Here is a 21,892-nt window from a genome sequence, read left to right as displayed (position 1 = left end):
ATGCTACTTTGACCTTACCATGTCCTGGGCAGACAGAGATAGAAAGATAGAAAGAATTTCATCTTTTAGATAAAAAATTTTCATTTTTTGGAAGGAAAAATAGGTAATGATTTGAGGCACCCAGAGTTCTGTGTTGATTGGGCCAAGCACCTGGAAACTGCCAGAAGTGATACACGCCCCCAGCCTCTTCTGCCCGCATATTGTGTTTTTGAGATCGCTCCCCATGTGATCCCATAACAGGCAAGGCAAGTGTCAGTTTTTTAATGAGCATTCCTCTTTAACTCATCCTGAGCTGCTGTCAGCCTTGCCCCTTTCAGTAGGATGCTGGCCTCTGTGTGTGTTAAAAGGGTTTCCTGCCCAGGTTTTGGTGAGCAGAGTGTTTTGGCAACACTGTGCATCCAGGGCCCAGCCCAGGCCAGAGCCTTAGAAGGCAGCATTAACTAGAAGTCTCTTTTCATGTGGTCCTTCTTGTTTTCCTCCTTCTGATGTAGAAATGGAGTTTACATTTCAGACCTCAACCCAAGCTTTTGGTTCCTGGTTATAGTATGAACTAGAAGGGAAACCAGAGATGATTTGGACCAAGCCTGTTTTCTAGATGAGAAGACTACAGCACAGAGCAGTTGAGTGACTTGTCCAAGGTCACACAGCTTTCAGTGATAGCTTTCAGAGACTGGTTAGGTTGCCTGACTTCCAGGCAGGAGGTCTTGCCACTGTGCCACACTGTTTTACCTCACACAGGAAGGGGTCTGTGGTGGCTGAGAATATACAGACCTGGGTTCAAGTTCTGGCTTTTATACCCTCTAGAGGTGTGGGCCCCGGAGAGTTACCTTATCATCTCTAAGCCTCGGTTTCTTTGTGTATAAAATGAGGATTATATAGCATTCCGGAGCTAGCTTGCATTGGCTCGCAGAGCTCATTTTAAATTTTCAAGCATTTCACAAGCTGATTGACTTCACGTTGGAGCCAGCCATTGTGTATGAAATAGACAAATACTACAAATCGGAGCCCTTTCCTCTCCTGCAGGGTTAAATATCCGCACATCACTGATCATAGTGGTATTTACTTCAGGGTGTTTTTGTGGGCCACCAGTTGGCTTGGTTCTGAAAGCACAGAACCTTGATGTATGTATACAGTGGTGCCATATCAAGAGGACAGGCCTATAGTCCCACGATCCTCAGGCTGGCATTAGCCCCGCTCCTTCCAGCGGTGCGACCTTGGGCAGTTACTCGCTGTTGCTGATAATGACAATTGCTGGCTCTTCCTGAGTGTGTCCCATAGACCAGCTGTTGTTTCAGGGCTTTCTATATCAATTTGAAAATCAAGCAGGGACTATCATTATCTTCAGTTTTCATTTTAAAAAGCTGAAGCTCAGGGGCATCTATCTGGCTGGCTTAGTCGGTAGAAGGTGCAACTCTTTGATCTTGGGGTTGTGAGTTTGAGCCCCACTATGGGGGTAGAGATTACTTTAAAAAATGAAATGAAATGAAATGAAATGAAATGAAATGAAATGAAATGAAATGAAATGAAATGAAATGAAATGAAATGAAATTAAAAAACGGAGGCATGGAAAGTCTGAGGAACTTGCCCAAGGCTATGTAGTTAATGAATGGGGGAGTCTGCATTCAGAGTCTGGCAACTGCTCCTGGCCTCCCCCCTCCCCCCATCTTGTTGAGGCTTGGCTTCCTTCTGTGGAAAATAAGAAAAGCAAATTCAACCTCAAATGTGGCAATGAGGGTGGCATCTGATAATGCCTATGGTGCTCATGGGCCCAGCCCATCGCAAGGCCTCTGTTAATGGGTGCTTCCTGCTGGCAAGCCCTAAGTAAACGTTGCTGTCAGTCATTACCACGATAATTGCCCTAAAATCTTCTTAGCCAAGGGACTGTGACTCGGTTTGACCAAGGAGATTAAAACATTTACCAGCAAGTAATTCATCTACCTCAACTGGGGTTGAGAAGATGAGGCTTTAGCTCTTGAGTGGCTGGTGGGTTGGGGGGCTCTGGAGGCATACAGTAAGCTTCAGAGAGAATGTGGGGGCTCTGCTCAGAGGAAAGTTTGAAGACTTCAGTGGGCTGTTGCCATTGACTGAGCCTGTACCGATGGCAGGGGCTACAAACCAGAGACCCAGGCCCCTCCTTCAAGACTCTCAGTATAACAAATACTGAGTATTTGTCAATGCTCTGTGTTTCTTGATGCCATGGAAAGCATTTTCTGTGCATAAACCCGTTGAATCCTACAAGCCTTTGAGGTACAGTGATCATCCCCATTTTACACATGAGAAAACAGAGGTGCCAGTCAGTGAATGACTTGCTTTGCATGTTCAAGGAATCAGTGGCAGAGCCAGGGTTTGAACTTAGGTGACTCTGGCCCTCAGTATTTCCTCCTTTCCTGGCATGGCCTCTGAGAAGCAGTCATGGCCATCAAAAATTAGGAGAAATTAGTGGGGCCCTGAAAGAAGGGTCTTCAGTTCAAGCAGCAGCAGAAATGAATCTGGCCAGCAAAGGGAAGTGATAAATAAAATGATAACAGATTCACTTACTAAGTGCTGGGCTCTAAGCTCTGCCCATATATTAACCCATTTAATTCTTTCATCAACTCTGCCTCATGGGTGTTCTTACTATCCCATTCCGCAGGTGAGAACACGAAGGTTGGGGAGTTGGGGAAGCTGGTCACACAGTAAATGGTGGACCCGGGATTCAAACCAGGCTCTCTCGGAGCAAAAGAGGGCAGTCCTGAAAGGGTAGTGGAGTAAAGGAAGCAAGGAAAGGAAAGAATACAAGCAAAGAAGAGTTGAACCACGAGGCATCTGGGCAGCTCTGGGACTTTCTTGAGCAGAGCTCCATGGACTTCTAGGGGGTGGGGGTCAGATGCCCAGGCTTAGCCCCACCCAGACCACAGCCAAAGAGGTTCTAATACCAGAATAAGTGGGGACAGATGCTGAATAGACAGCAACAACATATACTGCCTATAGGACCCCCAAAACCTGAGACTGAGAGAAACTGTTTTTTTTTTTTTTTTTTTTTTTTTTTTAAGATTATATTTATTTGAGAGAGAGAGCATGAGCTGGGAGGAGGGGAGAAGGAGAAACAGACATCCCATGGAGCAGGGAGCCGGATGGGGGGCTACCTCCCAGGAATCCCAGGACGGAGCCACCCAGAAGCCCCAAAAGTGCATTTTTTTGGTAATAGGGCTTCTGCGGGCAGCTGACATAAGAAAGGAAAGTAGCAGGGTTCCTGGGCGACTCAGTCAGTTAAGCATCTGCCTTTGGCTCAGGTCATGATCCTGGGGTCCTGGGATGGAGCCCCACATCAGTCTCCCCACTCCACAGGGAGCTTGCTTCTCCCTCTCCCTCCCCCCCTTCCCTGGTTGTGCTTTCTCTCTCTTTTTCTTTCTCTCTCACTCTCAAATAAATTAATAAATCCTAAAAAAAAAAAAAAAAAGGAAAGTAGCTACAAGAGATGTCTGTGTTTTTCTTCTTTTTTCTAAAATCAATCAGTAGGTATTTTAGACTCTTGCCATGTGCCAGGTCTTGGACTAGGTAAGAGGATGGGATTTGAAGTTTGACAGACCTGAGTTCAAATCCTGACTTGACCACATACCCCTCTATCCATTCAGTAAGTTTTTACTGAGCCCTGGGGCAGGGCACTCGTCACAGGGGACATTCACTGTGTGACCTTGGGAAAGTTACTTGACTCCTCTGAGCCTCAGTTTTCAGTGGGAGAAAATGGGATAAAAAGCCAAAGAGCACAGTTGTCAAGAATGCACAATCTGGAGTCAGCCTCCTTAGGCTCATACCCTGTAAGCTGCTTTTAGTCCATAACACTTCTGACATTAAAGGTATGGAGGGGGGATTTCTCCACACAGTAAATTCTCCATATGTGCAAGCACCAACCGAGTGTCCTAACAGTACTGACACTGCCTGCAATCAGCTCAGACCCCTGACCCAGGTGAAGGGCTCAGTCTCATGGACCGCTCCCATTTCAGATCCAATCACAAGTCCCAGGGCATCCCCATACTTCTGACTGACCCAGCTGTAAATCAGGGGTTCTTTTTGACCTCTGCCTCGGCTTCCATAATTTGCTAGAATTGCTCACAAAACTCAGGGAAACACTTTATTTATTTTAGAGGATAGAATTCAGGAGCAACCAAATGGAAGTGATGCGTAAAGCAAGGTATTGGGGGGAGGGGCACAGAGCTTCCATTCCCTCTCGGGGTCCAGCACCCTCCTAGCACCTTGATGTGTTTACTAACTCAGAAGCTCTTTAAACCCTGTTAGTTAAGAGGGGTTTTTTTGTTTGTTTGTTTTAATGGAAGTTTCATTATGTAGGCATGATTGATTAAATCATTGACCATTGGTGATTGAACTCAGCCTCTACTCTCTCCTCCCCAGAGGCTGGAGTTTGAGGCCAAGAATTCCAACCCTCTAGTTGTGCCTTTGTCTTTCTGGCAACCAGCCTTCTTCCCAAAGCTATCTGAGAACCCCCAGCTCTTAGTCATCTCATTAGCATACAAAAGACACTCTTATCTCTCCCAGAGATTCCAAGGGTTTTAGGAGCTGTTCGCCAGAAGCTAGGGACAAAAACCAAGTATGTATTATTGTGTCACCTGCAGCCCTGCCAACTGCTCACTGTGTGGTGTCAGGCACCCACCTTTGGCCATCCATCGTCTCTGGTTACTCATATGTACAATGAGGATAATGATAGCTCCTCTCCAGGGGCTTGTGGTGCAGATTAAATGAGAAAATAAAGGATAGCACTCAGAATCCCATGCCTGGCACAAAATTGCCCAGAAACACTGGATAATGTAAGAAGAAGAGGCAACCAGGAGTTGCATTCTGGGGAAAACTGCATTTAAGAGCAAAAGTAAGGGAATGAGAACAATGAAGACCAAGACTTGAAAGCTGGGAGGTTAGAGGGAAGCTAGAAGGGAGCATAGTCATGCCAACTAACAGAAGGATTTCCAGAAGAGCTCTTCCCCACTAGAATTTCACAGAGTGTATATTATATCACTCATTTTCCCCAGGAGGATAGGAAATGAGGCCCAGAGAGGTTCAGCAGCAAGTCCAAGGCCCATACAGTGAGTATATGCTAGAGATGGCATTGGATTATAGGTGTGTGACCTCAGTCCTTTGCCTAATCACCCACCGTGTTAGCTTCCTGGGGCTCCCATCACAAGTTCCCATAAATTGGATGGCGTGCCACTGCGGGAATTCATTCTTTCACGATTCTGGAGTCTAGAAGTTCAAAATCAGGGTGTTGGCAGCGGTTGGTTCCTTCTGGAGGCACTGAGGGAGATCCTGTTCCATGCCCTTCTAGCTTCTTGCGGTGTCACAGTCCTTCATGTTCCTTGGCTTTAGATGTATCACCTGGATCTCTGCTTCCATCATCCCGTGGTGTTCTTTTCTATCTGTGTCTGTCTGCTTCTAAGGACACCAGTTAGACCTAGGGGTCACCCTAATCCAATATGGTCTTGTCTTAACTTGATTACAGATGACCAGATCCCCATGTCCCAATAAGGTCATATTCATCCTTGTCAGGGGTTAGGGTTTCAACATATCTTTTGAGGGAAACAATCCAATGCATGACAACTACCCCAACTCCAAATGGTAGGGCAGAAAAGAGGGGTGCATGAAAACACAGACTATGGAGTCCCTCCCCACAGAAATTACAGTATATGAAAAGTCCAATAGCCCCATAAAAGAGTTTGCTCTGACAGGTACCGGAGAAGCAGATAAGTACAATGTGAGTGGAAGAGGGAGTCAGAAGGAGAGATGGTTTGGGTTTTTTTGTTGTTGTTGTTTTTTAAGATTTTATTTATTCATGAGAGATACAGAGAGAGGGGCAGAGACATAGACAGAGGGAGAAGCATTTTCCCTGCGGGGATCCCAGTGTGGGACACGATCCCAGGATCCTGGGATCACAACCTGTGCCAAAGGCAGATGCTCAACCACTGAGCCATCCAGGCATCCCAAGAGATGGCTTGAACCATCAGAAGAGGAATGAGGTATATCCAGAGAAGTCCTTTTATTGTATCTTTTATTTTTTATTATTTTGTTAAGATTTTATTTATTTATTTGAGAGAGAGAGAATGAGTGGTGGGGAGAGGCAGAGGGAGAAAGAGAGAGAAGCAGACTTCCTGCTGAGCAGGGAGCCTAAAGTTGGGCTTGATCCCAGGACCCCAGGATCATGATCTGAGCCACCCATGCATTCCCAGAGACATCCTTTTAAAACATTATGTCTAATTAGGTAACTTTCTGCCTAAAGCCTTCTGTGGCTCCCTGTTCCTCAAGTAAGTCCATACTCCTTACCTGGCAGTCTCAGGTCTGCACCCGACCCTGCTCCAGCCCCCTGACCCCCTTTACTTGTCCGTATTGGTCATTGTGGTTATCGTGTGTAACCTATTCCTTGGCCCTCCAACCCCTGTTCCTACTTCTGCAGGGGAGTCTTAGGAAGGTCAGTTCCCATAGCACTCCATTACTCTTCATAGCACATACCACTGTACTAATCAAATAATCTAGTATTAATTAGTTATGCATATTAATTAATTAATGCTTACTATCAGGAACTGCATTACAGAGATCATAACTGTCTTGCTCACTGCTGTGTCCTTTGTGTCTAGCACAGTCAGGATACTCATTGAGCACCTACTATATGCCAGCCCTATGCCCTACATGTAGTAGATAGTCTATAAATAACTAGTGACAGAATGCTTGGGCTGGATCTGAGGTTGGGTAGGTGTTGGTGAGACACAGAGAAGCAGAGGGAGGACATTTGACACAGAAATGGAATGAGCAGATGGGAGAAGAATCTGGGGGCTGGGCCCTGCTGGCTCAAAAGCTGTCCCTTTGCTTACAGAACGTCTCCCAGCCATGTCTCCATAGGTGCTGTGGCTCATCCTGGCTGCTGCTGCTTCTACTTGAGCGGGACTCTCTCTAACATAATTTGTGTCCACTGTTAGTCCTTTGTTACAGACACTTGGTAGCTGGGGAGACAGGGAGGGCTTCCTGCTGTCATTTCAGGTTTGGGTTGATAGTGTTGCATGTTCTGAGGCAATCTCTGTTAGAACAAACAGCTTTGCTATAAGATGTTCACTGGGAGCTCAATTTACAATAGAGTCAGTATCTCACTCTTGAGATGCTTGAGTGGATCTGAAGTACGTTGACTGAATTTAGATGGCCACTGAGCGCTAGACAGAAACTCTTCCATATGAAAAGATTGAGCTTCTTTCCTATCTTCTCTGGAAGGTTTAGCTTCATTTGCAGAATATAAACAAATGTTTCTCTGCATCAGCATTCATCAAGAGTCTGTCCTGTAGGAGACATATAAAATCACTAGCCTTAATGAGGTCATTGTCTCATGCAGCAGAAAGACAGCAGGAAAGATGGTTACTACCTCAAAAATGAGAACGGAGCCTTACCTCACACCGTACACCAGACCAAGTCCAGATGGCCCAAGGACTTAGATTTATTTGAAAAGCCTATCCTTTTAGAAGGAAAAAAAAAAGAATGTCTTTATAACCTGAGTGTAGCAAAGCATTTCTGAAAAGGTCATAAAGTGCAAACTGTGGAAGAAGAAGCCGGGTACAGTCTACCACATTAAAATTATGCACTCTGTTCATCAGAAAATACGGTACAAAAAAAAAGACAAGCCATAAACTGGGAAAATATATTTGCTATACACATGTACTTGTTTGCTGGGGCTGTTGTAACAAAGTACTAAAAACTGTCTTAAACAACAGAAATTTATGATCTCATAGTTTTAGAGGCGAGTATTTCAAGATCCAGTTGTCAGCAGGGCCATGCTCCCTCCGAAAGTTCTAAGAAGGATCTGTTGCTGTCCTTTCTCCTGGTTTCTGATGGTTCCACTGCTTATGGAAGCATAACTTCAGTCTTCACATTGTTCTCTCTCTAATATGCATGTCTGTGTCCAAATTTCTCTTTTATAAAGACACTGGTCATATTGAATTAGAGGCACATCCTATTCCCATATGACTTCATCTTAAGTAATCCTATATGTAAGGATGCGATTTCCAAATAAAATCATGTTCTGGGATCCTAGGGGGTTGGGACTTAAAACATGAATCTGGGGTTGGAGGGAGGGGAACACAATTCAACCCATAACAACACATAACAGATGGGTAATTGACTATCCATAATATTTAAAGGCCTTTTTGTAAATGAATAAGAGAAGACAAGTACTCAGTAGAAAAAATGGGTACAGGGACACCTGGGTGGCTCAGCGGTTTAGCGCCTCCTTCGACCCAGGGTGTGATCCTCGAGTTCTGGATCGAATCCCTCATCAGGCTCCCTGCATGGAGCCTGCTTCTCCCTCTGCCTGTGTCTCTGCCTCTCTCTCCCTCTGTCTCTCATGAATGAATGAATGAATGAATGAATGAATGAATGAATAAATAAATAAATAAATAACAAATCTGAAAGGAAGGGAGGGATGGAGGGAGGGAAAAATGAAGACAAAGAATTGAACAGGATTTTCATAACAGAGAAAGTATAAAGAGCCAATGAACATGAAAACAGCCAGGGAAATAACAAACTAAATCCAAAATAAGATATCCAGTGGACAGGAATAATTAGAAAGCCTGACAGTAACTGGCAGATACAGTCCAGCCTAAAATGTATATTGTCAGTCGTGCCACAGACATATAGAAGGGCATTAAACTCACCCAGAAAAACAGAATGTCAACATTTCCGTGCAAGCAAGGAAATGCAGTTAAATTGATACATGACTAGATATTCATTCAAAGAAATACAAGCGAAAAATATTTTAGCAGCCCCACTGATCCCATGCCTATGTGTCAAAATGTTAATATTCAGTCCTAGTGACTTTGCAGGGAGACTTGTGTCCTTCCTATCCTTCTGCTGTTTGCCATCAAGCTAGTGCAGCTCTTTTGGCTGGTCTGGCAGTTCACGTTCAGCAGCAGAAAAATATCCGATGTTTTTGATATATTTTGATCTAGTCTTTGACCCAGTAATCCCACCAGTGGGTTTTATTAAAAGGAATCTAAAGTAATCTAAAAGAAGAAAAATGTCAAAATGCCCAACTTTAGGTCATTAAAAATAACCTAAGTACCTAGCAATAGAAAAATGCTTAAAATAAATTACAGTGTGTTTCAGCCTAATGGAATATTCTGTGTGGACATTAAAAATGAAACTTATGGGGCGCCAGGCAGGCTCAGTCTGTAAAGCATGCCACTCTTGATCTCAGGGTCGTGAGTTCAAATTCCATGTTGGACATAGAACCTAGGTAAGAATGAATGAATGAATGAATGAATGAATGAATGAATGAATGAATAAGTCACTCGTGATGTCTAGGTGATAATGTGAGAAATGCACATGTCTATTTATTTAAGTTTGGGAAGTGGTTCAGAATTTGCCTGTGTTGTCGATGCAGTTATACAAATACTGTTTTTGTGTATTGACAGGGACTGGAGAAGAATCCCAAAGCATGACAGGGTGAGGGCAGTGGAGAATAGAAAGCCTTTGATGCAATGTATAAAAAATACTGGGATTATCGTTGGATTTTGCTTTTTAAAAAAATCCCTTCCTATTTCAATGTTGTTTGTGCAGTAAATTAAGAGACAAAAGGCTTCTCCCAGCCCATGAGAACAAAGACAGGCAAGCACAGAGCAGCCTTCTTTGGGCCTCGTTAAAAGTTGCACACATCTGAAACCCTCTACCAGGTGAGTGAGAGCCGGAGTGCCGTTTCGAAGCACCTTTATCAAAGGACGTGTATCGGGAGGAGAGCCAGGCTGTTGTTTTCCTCAGAAAGTGTCTTTTGTCCCAAATGGTTTTCTCTGACTTCCTTTTTATTGATTAGAACTTAGCTGTTTTCAAAGACTGCAGGGAGAGAGAATTTTTGTCTGGGTAGAGAGCAGAGCAGCATTTGTACAAGCCGGCTGCTGGGGGCTTGCAGGGTTGTTTCTGGATGCATTTGAGTAATTTACAGATGGTCTATTTCGGTTCTCCCAAGCCCACCCCACGTGGTTCAACCAAATTAAGCTCATCAGGCTCTTAAAAAAGGAAACCGGGCCTGTTTGTTTGTGACATTGCGTTAAAAAGGGAAAAGGTAGAAATGGCACCTGTTACCTAGTTTTTTTTCTCCCAACACTGCTTCAGTTCTCTCGAGGTTGGATGAGGCAGGCCACAGACACAGGGGTGACCCCTCTCCGGACCATGTGTAGTGGCGGCAAGCCTCCATGTAGGGGCTGCATAGCCTGTTCTCGTGGTCATTAGGATTGCAGTTGCTTCACATGCTGTGAACATAGTGGTGGAAAGATGGATACTGTCCTTGCCTTCGTGGAGAGCTAGCAAACATCACATAAGGACAAAGTGCCTTGAAAGAAATAAAATAGGTGATAAAGACAAGCAATCAAAAGTGAGGTAGGCAAGGGTCTATTTTCAGTTGGGTAGTCTTGGAAAGCATAGCTGAGGAGGTGACGTTTGAGTTGACATTCCCAGGCTGAGGGAATAGCAGATGCGAGCCCCCGCAGCAGGGATGGTCTTGTGTTTCCAAGGAATAGAAAGAAGGCAGATGGGGCTGGTGGACGAGGTCGGAGATGGAGGCTGAGGTCAAATTATTTAGATCCTGGTAAACCAGTGGTTGTCAGTAGGGGGGTGTTGCCCTCAGAGGACATTTGGCAAAGTATAGAGACATTCTTGGCTGTCACAATGGGGGATGGTATGCTACTGGCATCGAGAGGGTAGAGACCAGGGATGCCATTAACCATCCTAGGGCGTGCAGGACTGCACCCATAACACAGAATGATCTAGCTCCAAATAGTGCCAAGGCTGATAAATCTTGTAGATGAGACTAAGGACTTTTTTTTTTTTTTTTAGTTTATTTATTTAAGTAATCTCTACATTTAATTTGGGGCTTCAACTCTCAACCGCAAGATCAAGAGCCACACGTGCTCTTCTGACTGAGCCAGCCAGACACCTCTAGATGAGGATGTTGGATTTCGTTCTAAGAATGGTGGATGGAGAGTGTTACATAGGGAAGTGAGAGAATGTCCTGGTTCAGTTTTCTTTTATAAACCTAGAGTGTGGGACCAAATTATTCTTGCTCTGACATGCCAACCTTATCTGACTAAATTTGGGCGGGAGAAGGGAGACTTCATAGAGTTGGAGACTCTCCCAGAATAAGCAATCCATTCTTTCTAGGGAGGCTGAGTCCACTTCCTGGGAGGGGTTTTGTATCGGGTGCTCCGGGGTTTCTGCCTGCAGCCAACAAGAAAGACCTGGGAGGAAGCGAGAGGATGGAGTTGTAGCTTGCTTTTTGGCCTCTTGGTCAGTGGAAGATCCAAGACAAGCTCAGCTGAGCTAGTGAATGGACTTTCCCTCATATCTGTTGGAGCAAAATTCGAAGTCTTTGGTTGCTATCAACATTTGTTCAGGCTAAAATCATGGATAAGAAAAGAATCTCAGTTGAGATTTCTCAGCCTCAGTGCAACTGATATTTTGGGCCAGATCATTCTGTTGAGCGGGTGGGAGCATTGTGCACTTTGTAGGATTTTTAACAGCATCCCTGGCCTCCACCCACTAGGTGTCATGTCAGCAGCAACCCCCTCCCCGCTTGTGACAACAAAAAAATGTCTCCAGCCATTCCCAAATGTCCCTGGAGGTGTGGGCAAGGGAAAAATTGCCCCAGGGTGATAAGGGGCCAATACTTAATGAGTGTCCACAAAGATCACCATAAATTCCATGATTCTTTTGAGGGAGGAAGTACAGATTGGAGAGCTACTGAACTAGATGGTCTTACTTTTTCTGTTCCCATAATCTAAGCTCCTTAACCATCTGGCCTCTGGTCAGCTCTTAAATTTAGCATCAGCTGTTTCTAGGGACGAAGGACAAAGAAGATGCCATATTCAGGAATCCTCCAGGGACATGTTTGCCCTCAGATTAGAGCAGTTTCGATGTCTGAGTGGATGTTGTTGTTTAGATGTGTCACACCTTCTGGGACAAAGGCCCTGAGTTTAGTGACAACCTTCCACTTTCTCCTAGGCTGGGTTAAGATATGATCTTGAGATCCTAAGCCTGAAAATTAGGGAAACTCTCGTCATATGTCATTCAGGATGACTATAGTGGCTTAACTTCTCCACAGTGATGACTTCACTGCTACTTCTAAATATCAAATACTAAATTCTTGCCCAAAAATGTATCCCTCTCTCTCTTTTTATGATTTTATTTATTTATTCATGAGAGAGACAGAAAAAGAGGCAGAGACATAGGCAGAGGGAGAAGCACGGTCCCTGCAGAGAGCCTGATATGGAACTCGGATCCCAGGACTCTGGGATCATGCCCTAAGCCGAATTCAAACGCTCAGCCACTGAGCCACTCAGGCATGTCTGTCTGTCTCTCTCTCTCTCTCTCTCTCTTTTAAATATTTTATTTATTTATTTGACAGAAAGAGAGAATGCATGCATGAGCACGAGGTGGGGAGGAACAGAGGGAGAAGCAGACTCTTGCTGGCAGCAAGCCCATCTCAGGGCTGGATCCCAGGACCCTGAGACCATGACCTGAGCCAAAGGCAGACGCTTAATCAACTGAGCCACCCAGGAGGCCCCTATTTCTCTTTTTTAATTTGAAACAGGTTGAGGGCATCCAGAACGCACACCTGTTCTGCCTAAGGGTGAACTAGCATTCTTTTTCCCATTTAAAAAACAAAGGAACTTACAAAAACCAAGACTGCAAATGAGTGAGGGTAATGCTATTTGTAAGGAGGAGCTCACTGTCTTATTTTAGAAATCCAAATTATTAACTGCCTTTGCTTGCTTACTTGGGACTTTATGTTATGAAATCAAGAACCTCAGGACCAGAACAGCAAAGGGTAATGGGACTGTGGTAAAGGTTCTCTCATTCTGTTCCATCTACATAGAGTGTCCTTCCCTAAAATATGTGCTGGACAAAATCCTACATATCTTTTTTTCCCCTAGTTTTATTGAGATATAGTTGACTTATAATATGATGTAGGTTGCAAGTATACAATGTCATAATTTCATACACATATATATTTTGAAGTGATTACCACGATATGATTAGTTAACACATCCTACTTCTCTTTAAAGACTTAAATGCCTCCTCCGTGAAGCCTTCCCTGACCATGCCCCTCCTGAGAACGGGTTGTGCTTCACTCTGTCTTGCACTAGGTCAGGTTTGTGTGGCTCATTAATACCCAGGGCCCATAATTTGCTTTATTGGAGACAAAATTCACATCATGTCAATGTAACCATTTTAGAGCATACAGTTAGTTCAGTGGCATTTAGTACATCCTCGATGTTGTGTAAATATCCTCCTCTCTCTCTAGTTCTAGAATATTTTTATCACTCCAAAAGAGACCCCGTGGCCACTAAACAGTCACCCCCCATATCTGCCCCCCACCCCCCAGCCAAGCTCCTACCAGATCCTGACAACCACTGATCTGTTTTCTATCTTTATGGATTGGCCTGTTCTGGATAGCTCGGAAGTAGAATCATAGTGTATATGATTTTGCGTCTGGCTTCTTTCTCCTACTATAACGTTAACGAGGTTCAGCTACACATACTGTAGCGTGTACCAGTACATCATTCCTTTCCATAACATTCCATTGTATGGATAGGCTCCATCTCGTTCATCCGTTCATCCATCGGTGGCTGTCGGCCCATTTCCACCTTCCAGCTGTTGTGAACAGTTACAACTGTGAACATTCACCTACACGTTTTTCTCTTCTCTTGGGAGAACAGAAATATCAAGGAGAGGAATCACTGGGTCCACATGGTAACTCTAGGGTGAACCTTTTGAGGAACAGCCATCAGACCGCATAGCACAGTGGTGGGGCCATCTTACATCCCCACCATCAGGGCACAGTCTTCAGCCTTCTCCACAAGGCACCTGTTATTTTGTTTGTTGTTGTGTTTTTATAGTTGAACTTATGAGTATGAGACCACTGGGGATTTGATTTACATATATATATATATATATCTTCCCTGCTCCCCACCAAAAGACTGAATTGTTGGTGTCATGGTGCTTTTGTTACTGGCGACATGGTATAAGAGTTAAAGCATGGGCTGCACTTGCCACCTGTCCTTTCTTAGAATGTGATCTTCAGGGGCATCTGGGTGGCTCAGTGGTTGAGCATCTGCCTTTCAGCCCAGGTCGTGATCCTGGGGTCCTGGGATCAAGGTCTGCATCGGGCTTTCCCCAGGGAGCCTGCTTCTCCCTCTGCCTATGTCTCTTTCTTTGTGTCTCTCGTGGATAAATAATATCTTTTAAAAAAAGAAAAAAGAATGTGATCTCCAGCTGTCACTTGGCTTCTCTGAGCCTGAATTCTTTCATCTGTAAAATGGGGAACCTCTAGAGCTCTTGAGGGGAAGAAATGAGATTCAGCCTTATATGCCCGAGTCAATACCCAGCCTAGGGTGATTTTGAGATAAAAGTCTTCCATAATTATTATGATCATGATGTCCTGGTGCCTAGGACTGAGTAACAGTAGAATAAATGTTTGTTGAATAAATCAGCAAACCCTTGCATGTTGCTCGGTTAGCCCTCTTTTTTGTTTCTACCAACTGTCCCCTGAATTCCAGACAGCTGTCTTACAAACTGATCACCCCCAAGGCCAGGCAGAGAGAAAGAATGGCTGGGTCGGTGGGATGACCTCTCTTGGAAAAATACTTCCTGAAAACCTTGTTAGGCTTGTCTTGGGGGTGAGGCAGGGCTGGAGAGAGCAGCAGCTTGTATCCTTCAAAAGGAAGAAAGAATAAAAGAGCTTTCCCTTTTTTGAGATGAAAAACAATCTTCTTAGAAAGGGGAAGATAGAAGATGACACCAGGCAGCGGCCTTGGTGAAGCTTGGTCAATGCCCCCCTCCCCTGGGGGGGAGGAATAGAGCTGCTCTCTCCACTCTGAACAGGAGCTTGAGGGCTCCCTTAGGCAATGAGAGCCTGGTAGCCAGCCTTACTCCTTTTACCATTTCCTATAAAGCTGGGAGTGGGCATGCTCCCACAGGTCTGTCCCTCTCGGTAGCTTTCTCTAGCTCTCATGGACCTTTCCAGAACCCACCTCTTAGCACATTCCAGCCATACTGCCTCACTGTGTTCCTGGATTTCTCCCTCTTCCCACCCCCGTGTTCGTGTGTCCCCCTGCCCATCTCACTTCCTTCAGCCCTTCTTCCAACCTCACCTCTGAGTCCTTGCCTGACCACCGTGGCTGACCTGGTGGCCCCCACGTGCGCCTTATCAGTCCCCATTCTGTTATCCTGCCTGGGTTGTCATGCTTGCTTTTTTAATATTTATTTTATGTTTTTAAATGAAGCATTTCCAACATAAAATAGTAAACACCCAGGTACACATCTCCCAGATCTGACAAGTGCTGATAAATATTCTGTCCTATTTGGTTTACTTTGGATCCTCCCCAATTTAATCAACTTTATCAAGGTGTAATTTGCATACAATAAATATGTACATTTTAAATAGTTGATTTTTGGCAAATGCACCCATGTCATCACCACCATAATCAAGATACAGAGTATTTCCCTCACCCCAGAAGGGCCCTTCATCTCCGTATCCTGCTGGATTATTCTCCCTAGTACTCAGCATGATCTGAAATCACCTCAATTGTGTCTCCTTTAGTCTGTTTACTCTCTGTCTCCGACCCCCTCACCCAAAGTATATGTTCCATGAAGGCAGGAACTATCTTTCTCCCCACTCCTTACATATCATGGCCCACAGTCAATCTGTCAAGGTCACGATAGTGCATTTGTCCTTGTGCATGCATGGTGACGCATAGTGAGGTACGTCAGTGGAGTAAGTTCCTAGAAATGGAAATATTGAGTCAACGGATATGTACTTTTTTTGCTATTGTAAAAGAAACATCTGTCCTCCTTCCTCTCTTCTGTCCCATGTCTCTCAATCTGAGCGCTGTTGCCATTTTGGGCTGGATCATCCTTTGTTTGGGGGGCTGAGGAGCTGTCTTGTGCATTGCAGGGTGTTGAACAGCATCCCTGGCCTCTACACAGTAGATCCCAGGAGCATCCCTCACCTCAGGAGTGACAATCCAGAATGTCTTTAGACATCGGTGCTGGTGGTGGTGGCAAAACTGTCCCCATTTGAGAACCACTGGTCTATAGGCTAATTTCCTACCATACTGTTTTGTTCCTCAGTTGCAACCCTCTCTCCCTCTCTAAATGAACCACCCATGATGACACTAGATTTGAATCCATATTTCACCAACTCAGCAGACTGAATTACAAGTTATGATCCTTACCTATAAAGCTATGTCATGAGTTGAGCAGCTGGTTACTTGTAAAAGCAGGGAAGGCTTCGCTCTAAGTCCATAGGGATATGAATGGCTTCTCCTTGGCCTGGGAGCCAGCAGAATTCTCAGCATTTGTTGTCTCAGGATAAATATGTCTACAGGATCAGGTCCTGAGGACTACATCTTCCAGGCCTTTAAGAACAAGAGGGAGGGGTGCTTGGGTGGCTCAGTCAGTTAAGCATCTGTCTCTGTCTCAGGTCCTGGGATTGAGCCCTGCATTGGGCTTCTTGCTCAGTGGGGAGCCTGCTTCTCCCTCTTCCCACTCATGCACACATGATTGCGCTCTCTGTCTCTCTCTCAAATATAAATAAAATCTTAAAAAATAAGGGGGGGGGACCTCCTAGCCACTGTGTACAGGGGCTCTGAAATTCCTTGATTACTCAGGATACTGAGTTGACCATTCTGTCTTGACAAACCTACAAACTCATATGTAAAGCAGTGAAGGATGGGGACCTCATGAAATGGAGGCAGGTCCCATCTAAGGGGACACCACACTGTGGCCACATGTTGCCAGGTGGGAATGTGGGTCCAGCCTTGCTAGACCTTCTAATTTTTTAAGAAAGGCAGGAAATCCAGATTTTTTTTTTGAAAGTGTGAGGTATCTTGATTCTTGAATTTTATCATAATTATCAATTAGTTATGTTTAAGCTTGATGTAGGCCAAATAAAACACATCTACAGGCTGACAAGTTGCAACCTCTGAGTTAATGTGTAAGATTGTTTCTTGTCTAAGGACTTGTCACTTAGTACAGAAATCTTTTGGTTTGACTAGGAGTCCAATCAACACGTGTTTATTGAGTATCTCCCATGTGCCAAGCTATGTTCTAGAGCTGCCACTTGGCATAAATTTGCTAGAATCACTGATAACGAAAAGGGATGGACAGAGATTATGGGTGAATAGATAGATGGATGGATGGATGGATGGATGGATGGATGGATGAATGGATGGATGAATGGGTAGATGGATAATGGATGGATGGTGGAAGGAAGGATCAATGAATGGATGGTGGATGGGTGGTTGGAGAATGAATAGCTGGTGGATAGTTAGATGGATAAAGAGATCAATCATATTTTTAGAGATATATACTAAAATATTGAGAAATAATATGATATCTGGGAATTACTTCAGAATGATATGAGGCATTGAATGAGGGTGTAGGTAAATCAAGATTGGCTATGAGACGATAATTGTTGAATCTGAGTAGTGGTGGATATGAGGAGTTTCCTTGTACTTTTCTGCCTTCTTTTGAATGATCAGAAATTTCCCATACTAAAAATATTTGTTTTAATGTCCTTATCTTTTAGAGATACTCTCTGAAGGATATACAGGTAAAGTGACATCATGTCTGGGATGTGGTTTAAATATTCAGCCAAAATTTTTTGCAAGTCGATGTATAGATGTGCTGTGATCTGAATGTTTGTGTCTCCTCCAAAGTTTACATGTTGGAGTCCTAACTTCCAATGTGATGGTGTTGCAAGATAGGGCCTTTGGGAGGTGATTGGGTCATGAAGCTGGAATCCCCATGAATGGGGTTAATGCCTTACATACAAGGCCCTACAGCACTCTCTAGTCCCTTCCACTAAGCAAGGACACACGAGAAGTGTGTGACCACACCTAACCATGCTAGTGCCCTGATCTTGGACTCTCAGCCTCGAGAAGTATGAGAAAGAAATTTCTGTTTATAAGCTATTAGTCTATGGTATTTTATTATATGGACCAAGATAAGTACAGAGTAAGACGCAATGAAACATCCTTTAGCAAAGGAAGTATTCTGATCATGTTACTACTAGGTGGTGGGTCTATGGAGATTCCTTATGCTGGCCCGTGTAACTTGTATATGGTTGCAAGTTTTTACAATAAACATTTTTGAAAAAGTGGGACAGAGAAGTGGAGGCCTCCTCTTTTCTAGGTACTTTTGGAAGTGTGGAAGGCACCATGCTCTGGATGAATTTCCCACCAGTGTGGTAGTGTCGACATCAAGGGATTGCATGTTTTTTTAACAAGCAATGTCATAGGCTGAGTGTTGCAGCAGTGAGACTAGAAGCATGGGGTCTACTGTGGACTGCAGGTTGAGAACAGATTTCTCACCCACATACTTGCTCTGTAGGGTATCCTGCTCCCAGTGATCCTGGTGGGAGGCAAAATAGCATCGCAGTCAGATTATCTGGAATCAGCCTCCCTGGGTCTAAATGCCGGTGCTACCACTTTCTGTGTGGTCTTGGATATGTCATTTCATTGTTCTGATCCTCACTTTCTCCTATTAAATAAAAGTAATACTAACATCTTACAGATTCATTATGAAGATTGAACTGGTTATCACGTATAAAGTGCTTAGCTTGGAACTTGACATTTAGCATTTATTATTATTGATACCTTGTTGTTAGTATGTTGTTGCTGCTGTTTAGCATCCTAAGAACAGAAAGAATTTTCTTTTTTTTTTAAGATTTTATTTATTCATTAGAGAGAGAGAGAGCACAAGCAGGGGGAGGGGCAGAGGAGAGGGAGAACCTGGAGCAGACTCCCTGTTGAATGCAGAGCCTGACGTGGGGCTCGATCTCACGACCCTGAGGTCATGATGACCTGAGGTAAAATCCAGAGTTGGACGCTTAACTGATTGAGCCACTCAGGTGCTACAAGAACTTTCTGGGATAGATGGAATAATTGGGGACAGAGGCTAAAAGAAGTCAAAGGAAGAGTCACTCACTGTCAACTGATCCACCCACAGAAGCCCATTTGTGAGCTGCAAGAATCACTTTACTGCATGATAGGTACAAAAAGGAATACAAGAAAAAAGCAACTTTCTGATCATTTCTTTGCAGAATGAAGTGGAGCTGGGGGAGCTGCTTCTGTCACTGAATTATCTCCCAAGTGCTGGGAGACTGAATGTGGATGTCATTCGAGCCAAGCAACTTCTTCAGACCGATGTGAGCCAAGGTTCAGGTACAGTGTAACCCCTTCTCTCCCCATTTCCTTAACGAGGCATCTATGTTTGTTTGATACAGAGCCTCGATTTTTTTCCCCTGAATTCCGGATACTATTCATAAAACCCTGTGAGGGTAAACAAAGAGCATTTAGAACTAGGATGTTAGATCAAGAGGGAAAATAAACACTCAGATGTCTCTTAAGATGAGGCAGGTAAATGATGCTCTCTCCATAACCCCATTCGAACTGGGGATTTGACCGAGACTTCGTGGGATAACTACTGACCTGGATCCTCTATGCACACACAGCCCCGAGGAAGTCACCTGCCTTTCCAGATGCTCCATCGCAGGATGGAGATGCCATGCTCCTGGTGGCAGGAGCGGCAGGCACCGACCACGCATTCTGATCTGACGGAGTATTGGGCACGCCCTGAGGGTTTTTTTGCCAGCTCATTTCAAATGCACCTTGAATCTTTATAAATCAGCTCTGGAAAGACTGTTATATTTAAAGTATCTACTTTATAGCAAACCAATTCAAACATGACTTTTCATGAAATGGAACAGATTACATTCCATCTCTATGTAGCTTCTCCCATGACAGCAAAAGATATTATCGTGAAAGTAGCCAGGATCTCTGAGACCTCTTCAGCTCAGTGGAGAAACCGCTGTCTCCTCTAAGTACAGTAGCTAAAATAAATTACTTTTGCTATCAAGTGACAGCTGCATTTAGAAGACAACTTACATTCTCAAAAACCACATTATAAAAATAGAGGTTTTGAAGGGGCCAGTGGAGGGAATGATGTTGAGGCTGGAGAGTTTCAGACTTAGCACAACAGGAGAGACAGTTTGATAAAATGATTGAGGGTTCTGGAGTCAAACTGCCTGGAAACTAGTTCTCATTCTACTGCTTACAAATGACATGGCCTTGGGGAAGATACTTAACCTCCATAAGCCTCAATTTCTCCATCTGAAAAATAGATAGCACTGGGTTGTTTAAATAAATATTAAGTTGGATAATGTACATGAATCTCTTTGTAAACTGTAAAGGGATCTAAGAATGATAGTCATTAGTCAGCCATCTCCGTACTCCTGTGTGTGGAGCCGTGGGCTCACTGACATGATAATGGGTTTCTAGGGACAAAAAACCAGGGCAGGCTCTGGGTCTGGCTCTTCTTCCACTAGTCTGATCTTAAGCAGACCATTTCCTATCTTGAGTCTTTAATTTCTTCATCTGTACAATGAATACAATGCCTGACATGTGGGAAGAGCTCAATACATTTTGGATGGCTGAAAGAGGAGAGAAAGGGATGAACCAGACAAGCAGCTGGATGGGAAAAAAGAAAGGGTGGATAATGGATGGATGGGAGAATGGATGAATGAAAGGAGGGTTGGATACCTGGACTGGGGGATGGAAAGACAGACGGACTGATGCGATAAAAGAGATGAAAGGATGGGTCGGTAGTTGGATTTTCAGATGGATGGGAAGATGGATGGATGGATGGATGGATGGATGGATGGATGGATTGAGTTTCATGAGCTCCAACATTCTATTATGCTGTGTCCGGTTCTCAGACCCCTTTGTGAAAATCCAGCTGGTACATGGACTCAAGCTTGTGAAAACAAAGAAGACATCCTTCTTAAGAGGCACAATCGATCCTTTTTACAATGAATCCTTCAGCTTCAAAGTTCCCCAAGAAGAACTTGAAAATGCCAGCTTAGTGTTTACAGGTAGGCAGTGGTTCAGACCCTGATGAACTCCAGGTGAGACATCTTCCACTTCTTGTCCTAGAGATAGAAGGGGTTTAGACAGGGTAATGTCTGGTATTCAGCTACCTGGGTTTGAATCCATTTACCACTTGTGACCTTGGGTGAGATTCATAGAACCATAAAGCATATTTACTACAAATGTAAACTTTGGAGCCAGATTCCTTGACACTTCCACATAATTGCTGAAGCCTTGGACATGTTACTTGACCCCTCTGAGCCTCAGTTTCTTCATCTGTAAAATGTGGGCAATCCTAGTACCTGCTTCAGAGGTTTGTGAGATTAAGTGACTTACAACTTTGAAATAATAATAAGTGCTCACTCTGTTACTTTTGATGATGTGGTGATTCAAGGAGCTTATAGTCCAACAGGGAAATAATGAGAAATATGTCACCTAACTTGGAGAGGAGGATTTTGAAAGCTTCCTAGAGAACATAATTTTTAAGTAGAGGCTTCATGTGCCACTCTGGTTGAATGTAATCTGCTGTTTTCAATGCGTATTAGTTGTCTATTACTGCATAATAAACTGAGTGACTTAGAAACATTTATTAAGCTCATAGTTCCTGTGGGTCAAGAACACAGACGTAGGTTTGCTGCATGCTTCTGACTGAGGTTCTCTGACAACGCTGCAGTCAGGGTATTGGCTGGGGCTGCAGTCTCATCTCAAGGCTCATCTGTGGGGGAGGATCTGTTCTCAAGCTTACTCACATTGATAGTGGTTGGCAGGATTCAGTTCCTCACAGTGGAGATGCATTGGATCGGAGGCTTCCTTTCCTTCCTGGATGTTGGCCAGTGACCTTCCTCCATTTCTCACTATGTGGACTTCTCCGTAGGGCAACTCCCAATGTGGCGGATGGTTTCCGTCAAAGTGGGCAAGTGAGGGAGCAAGAGAGAGTGAGCAAGATGGAA

At 44.1% G+C, this 21,892-nt stretch overlaps 1 protein-coding gene across 17 annotated transcripts in view; it reads left to right on the top strand.

The window, feature by feature from the left end:
• SYT17 (synaptotagmin 17) overlaps nucleotides 1-21,892 on the top strand; it is a 101,985-nt gene that overhangs the window by 25,203 nt on the left and 54,890 nt on the right. For all 17 annotated transcript variants that reach the window (XR_013384981.1, XM_077906769.1, XM_077906759.1 and 14 more), the window contains 2 exons: nucleotides 19,118-19,238; nucleotides 20,792-20,947. Coding sequence is in view for 16 of the 17 variants with exons in the window: in XM_077906769.1 (XP_077762895.1) it covers nucleotides 19,118-19,238; nucleotides 20,792-20,947 (277 nt within the window). In the remaining variant the exon portion in view is untranslated. The remainder of the gene's footprint in view (nucleotides 1-19,117; nucleotides 19,239-20,791; nucleotides 20,948-21,892) is intronic.

Source organism: Canis aureus, chromosome 8 (genome assembly GCF_053574225.1).
Source record: "Canis aureus isolate CA01 chromosome 8, VMU_Caureus_v.1.0, whole genome shotgun sequence".
NCBI classification, from domain to species: Eukaryota; Metazoa; Chordata; class Mammalia; order Carnivora; family Canidae; genus Canis; species Canis aureus.
This window is presented reverse-complemented; position numbering and strand designations above follow the sequence as displayed.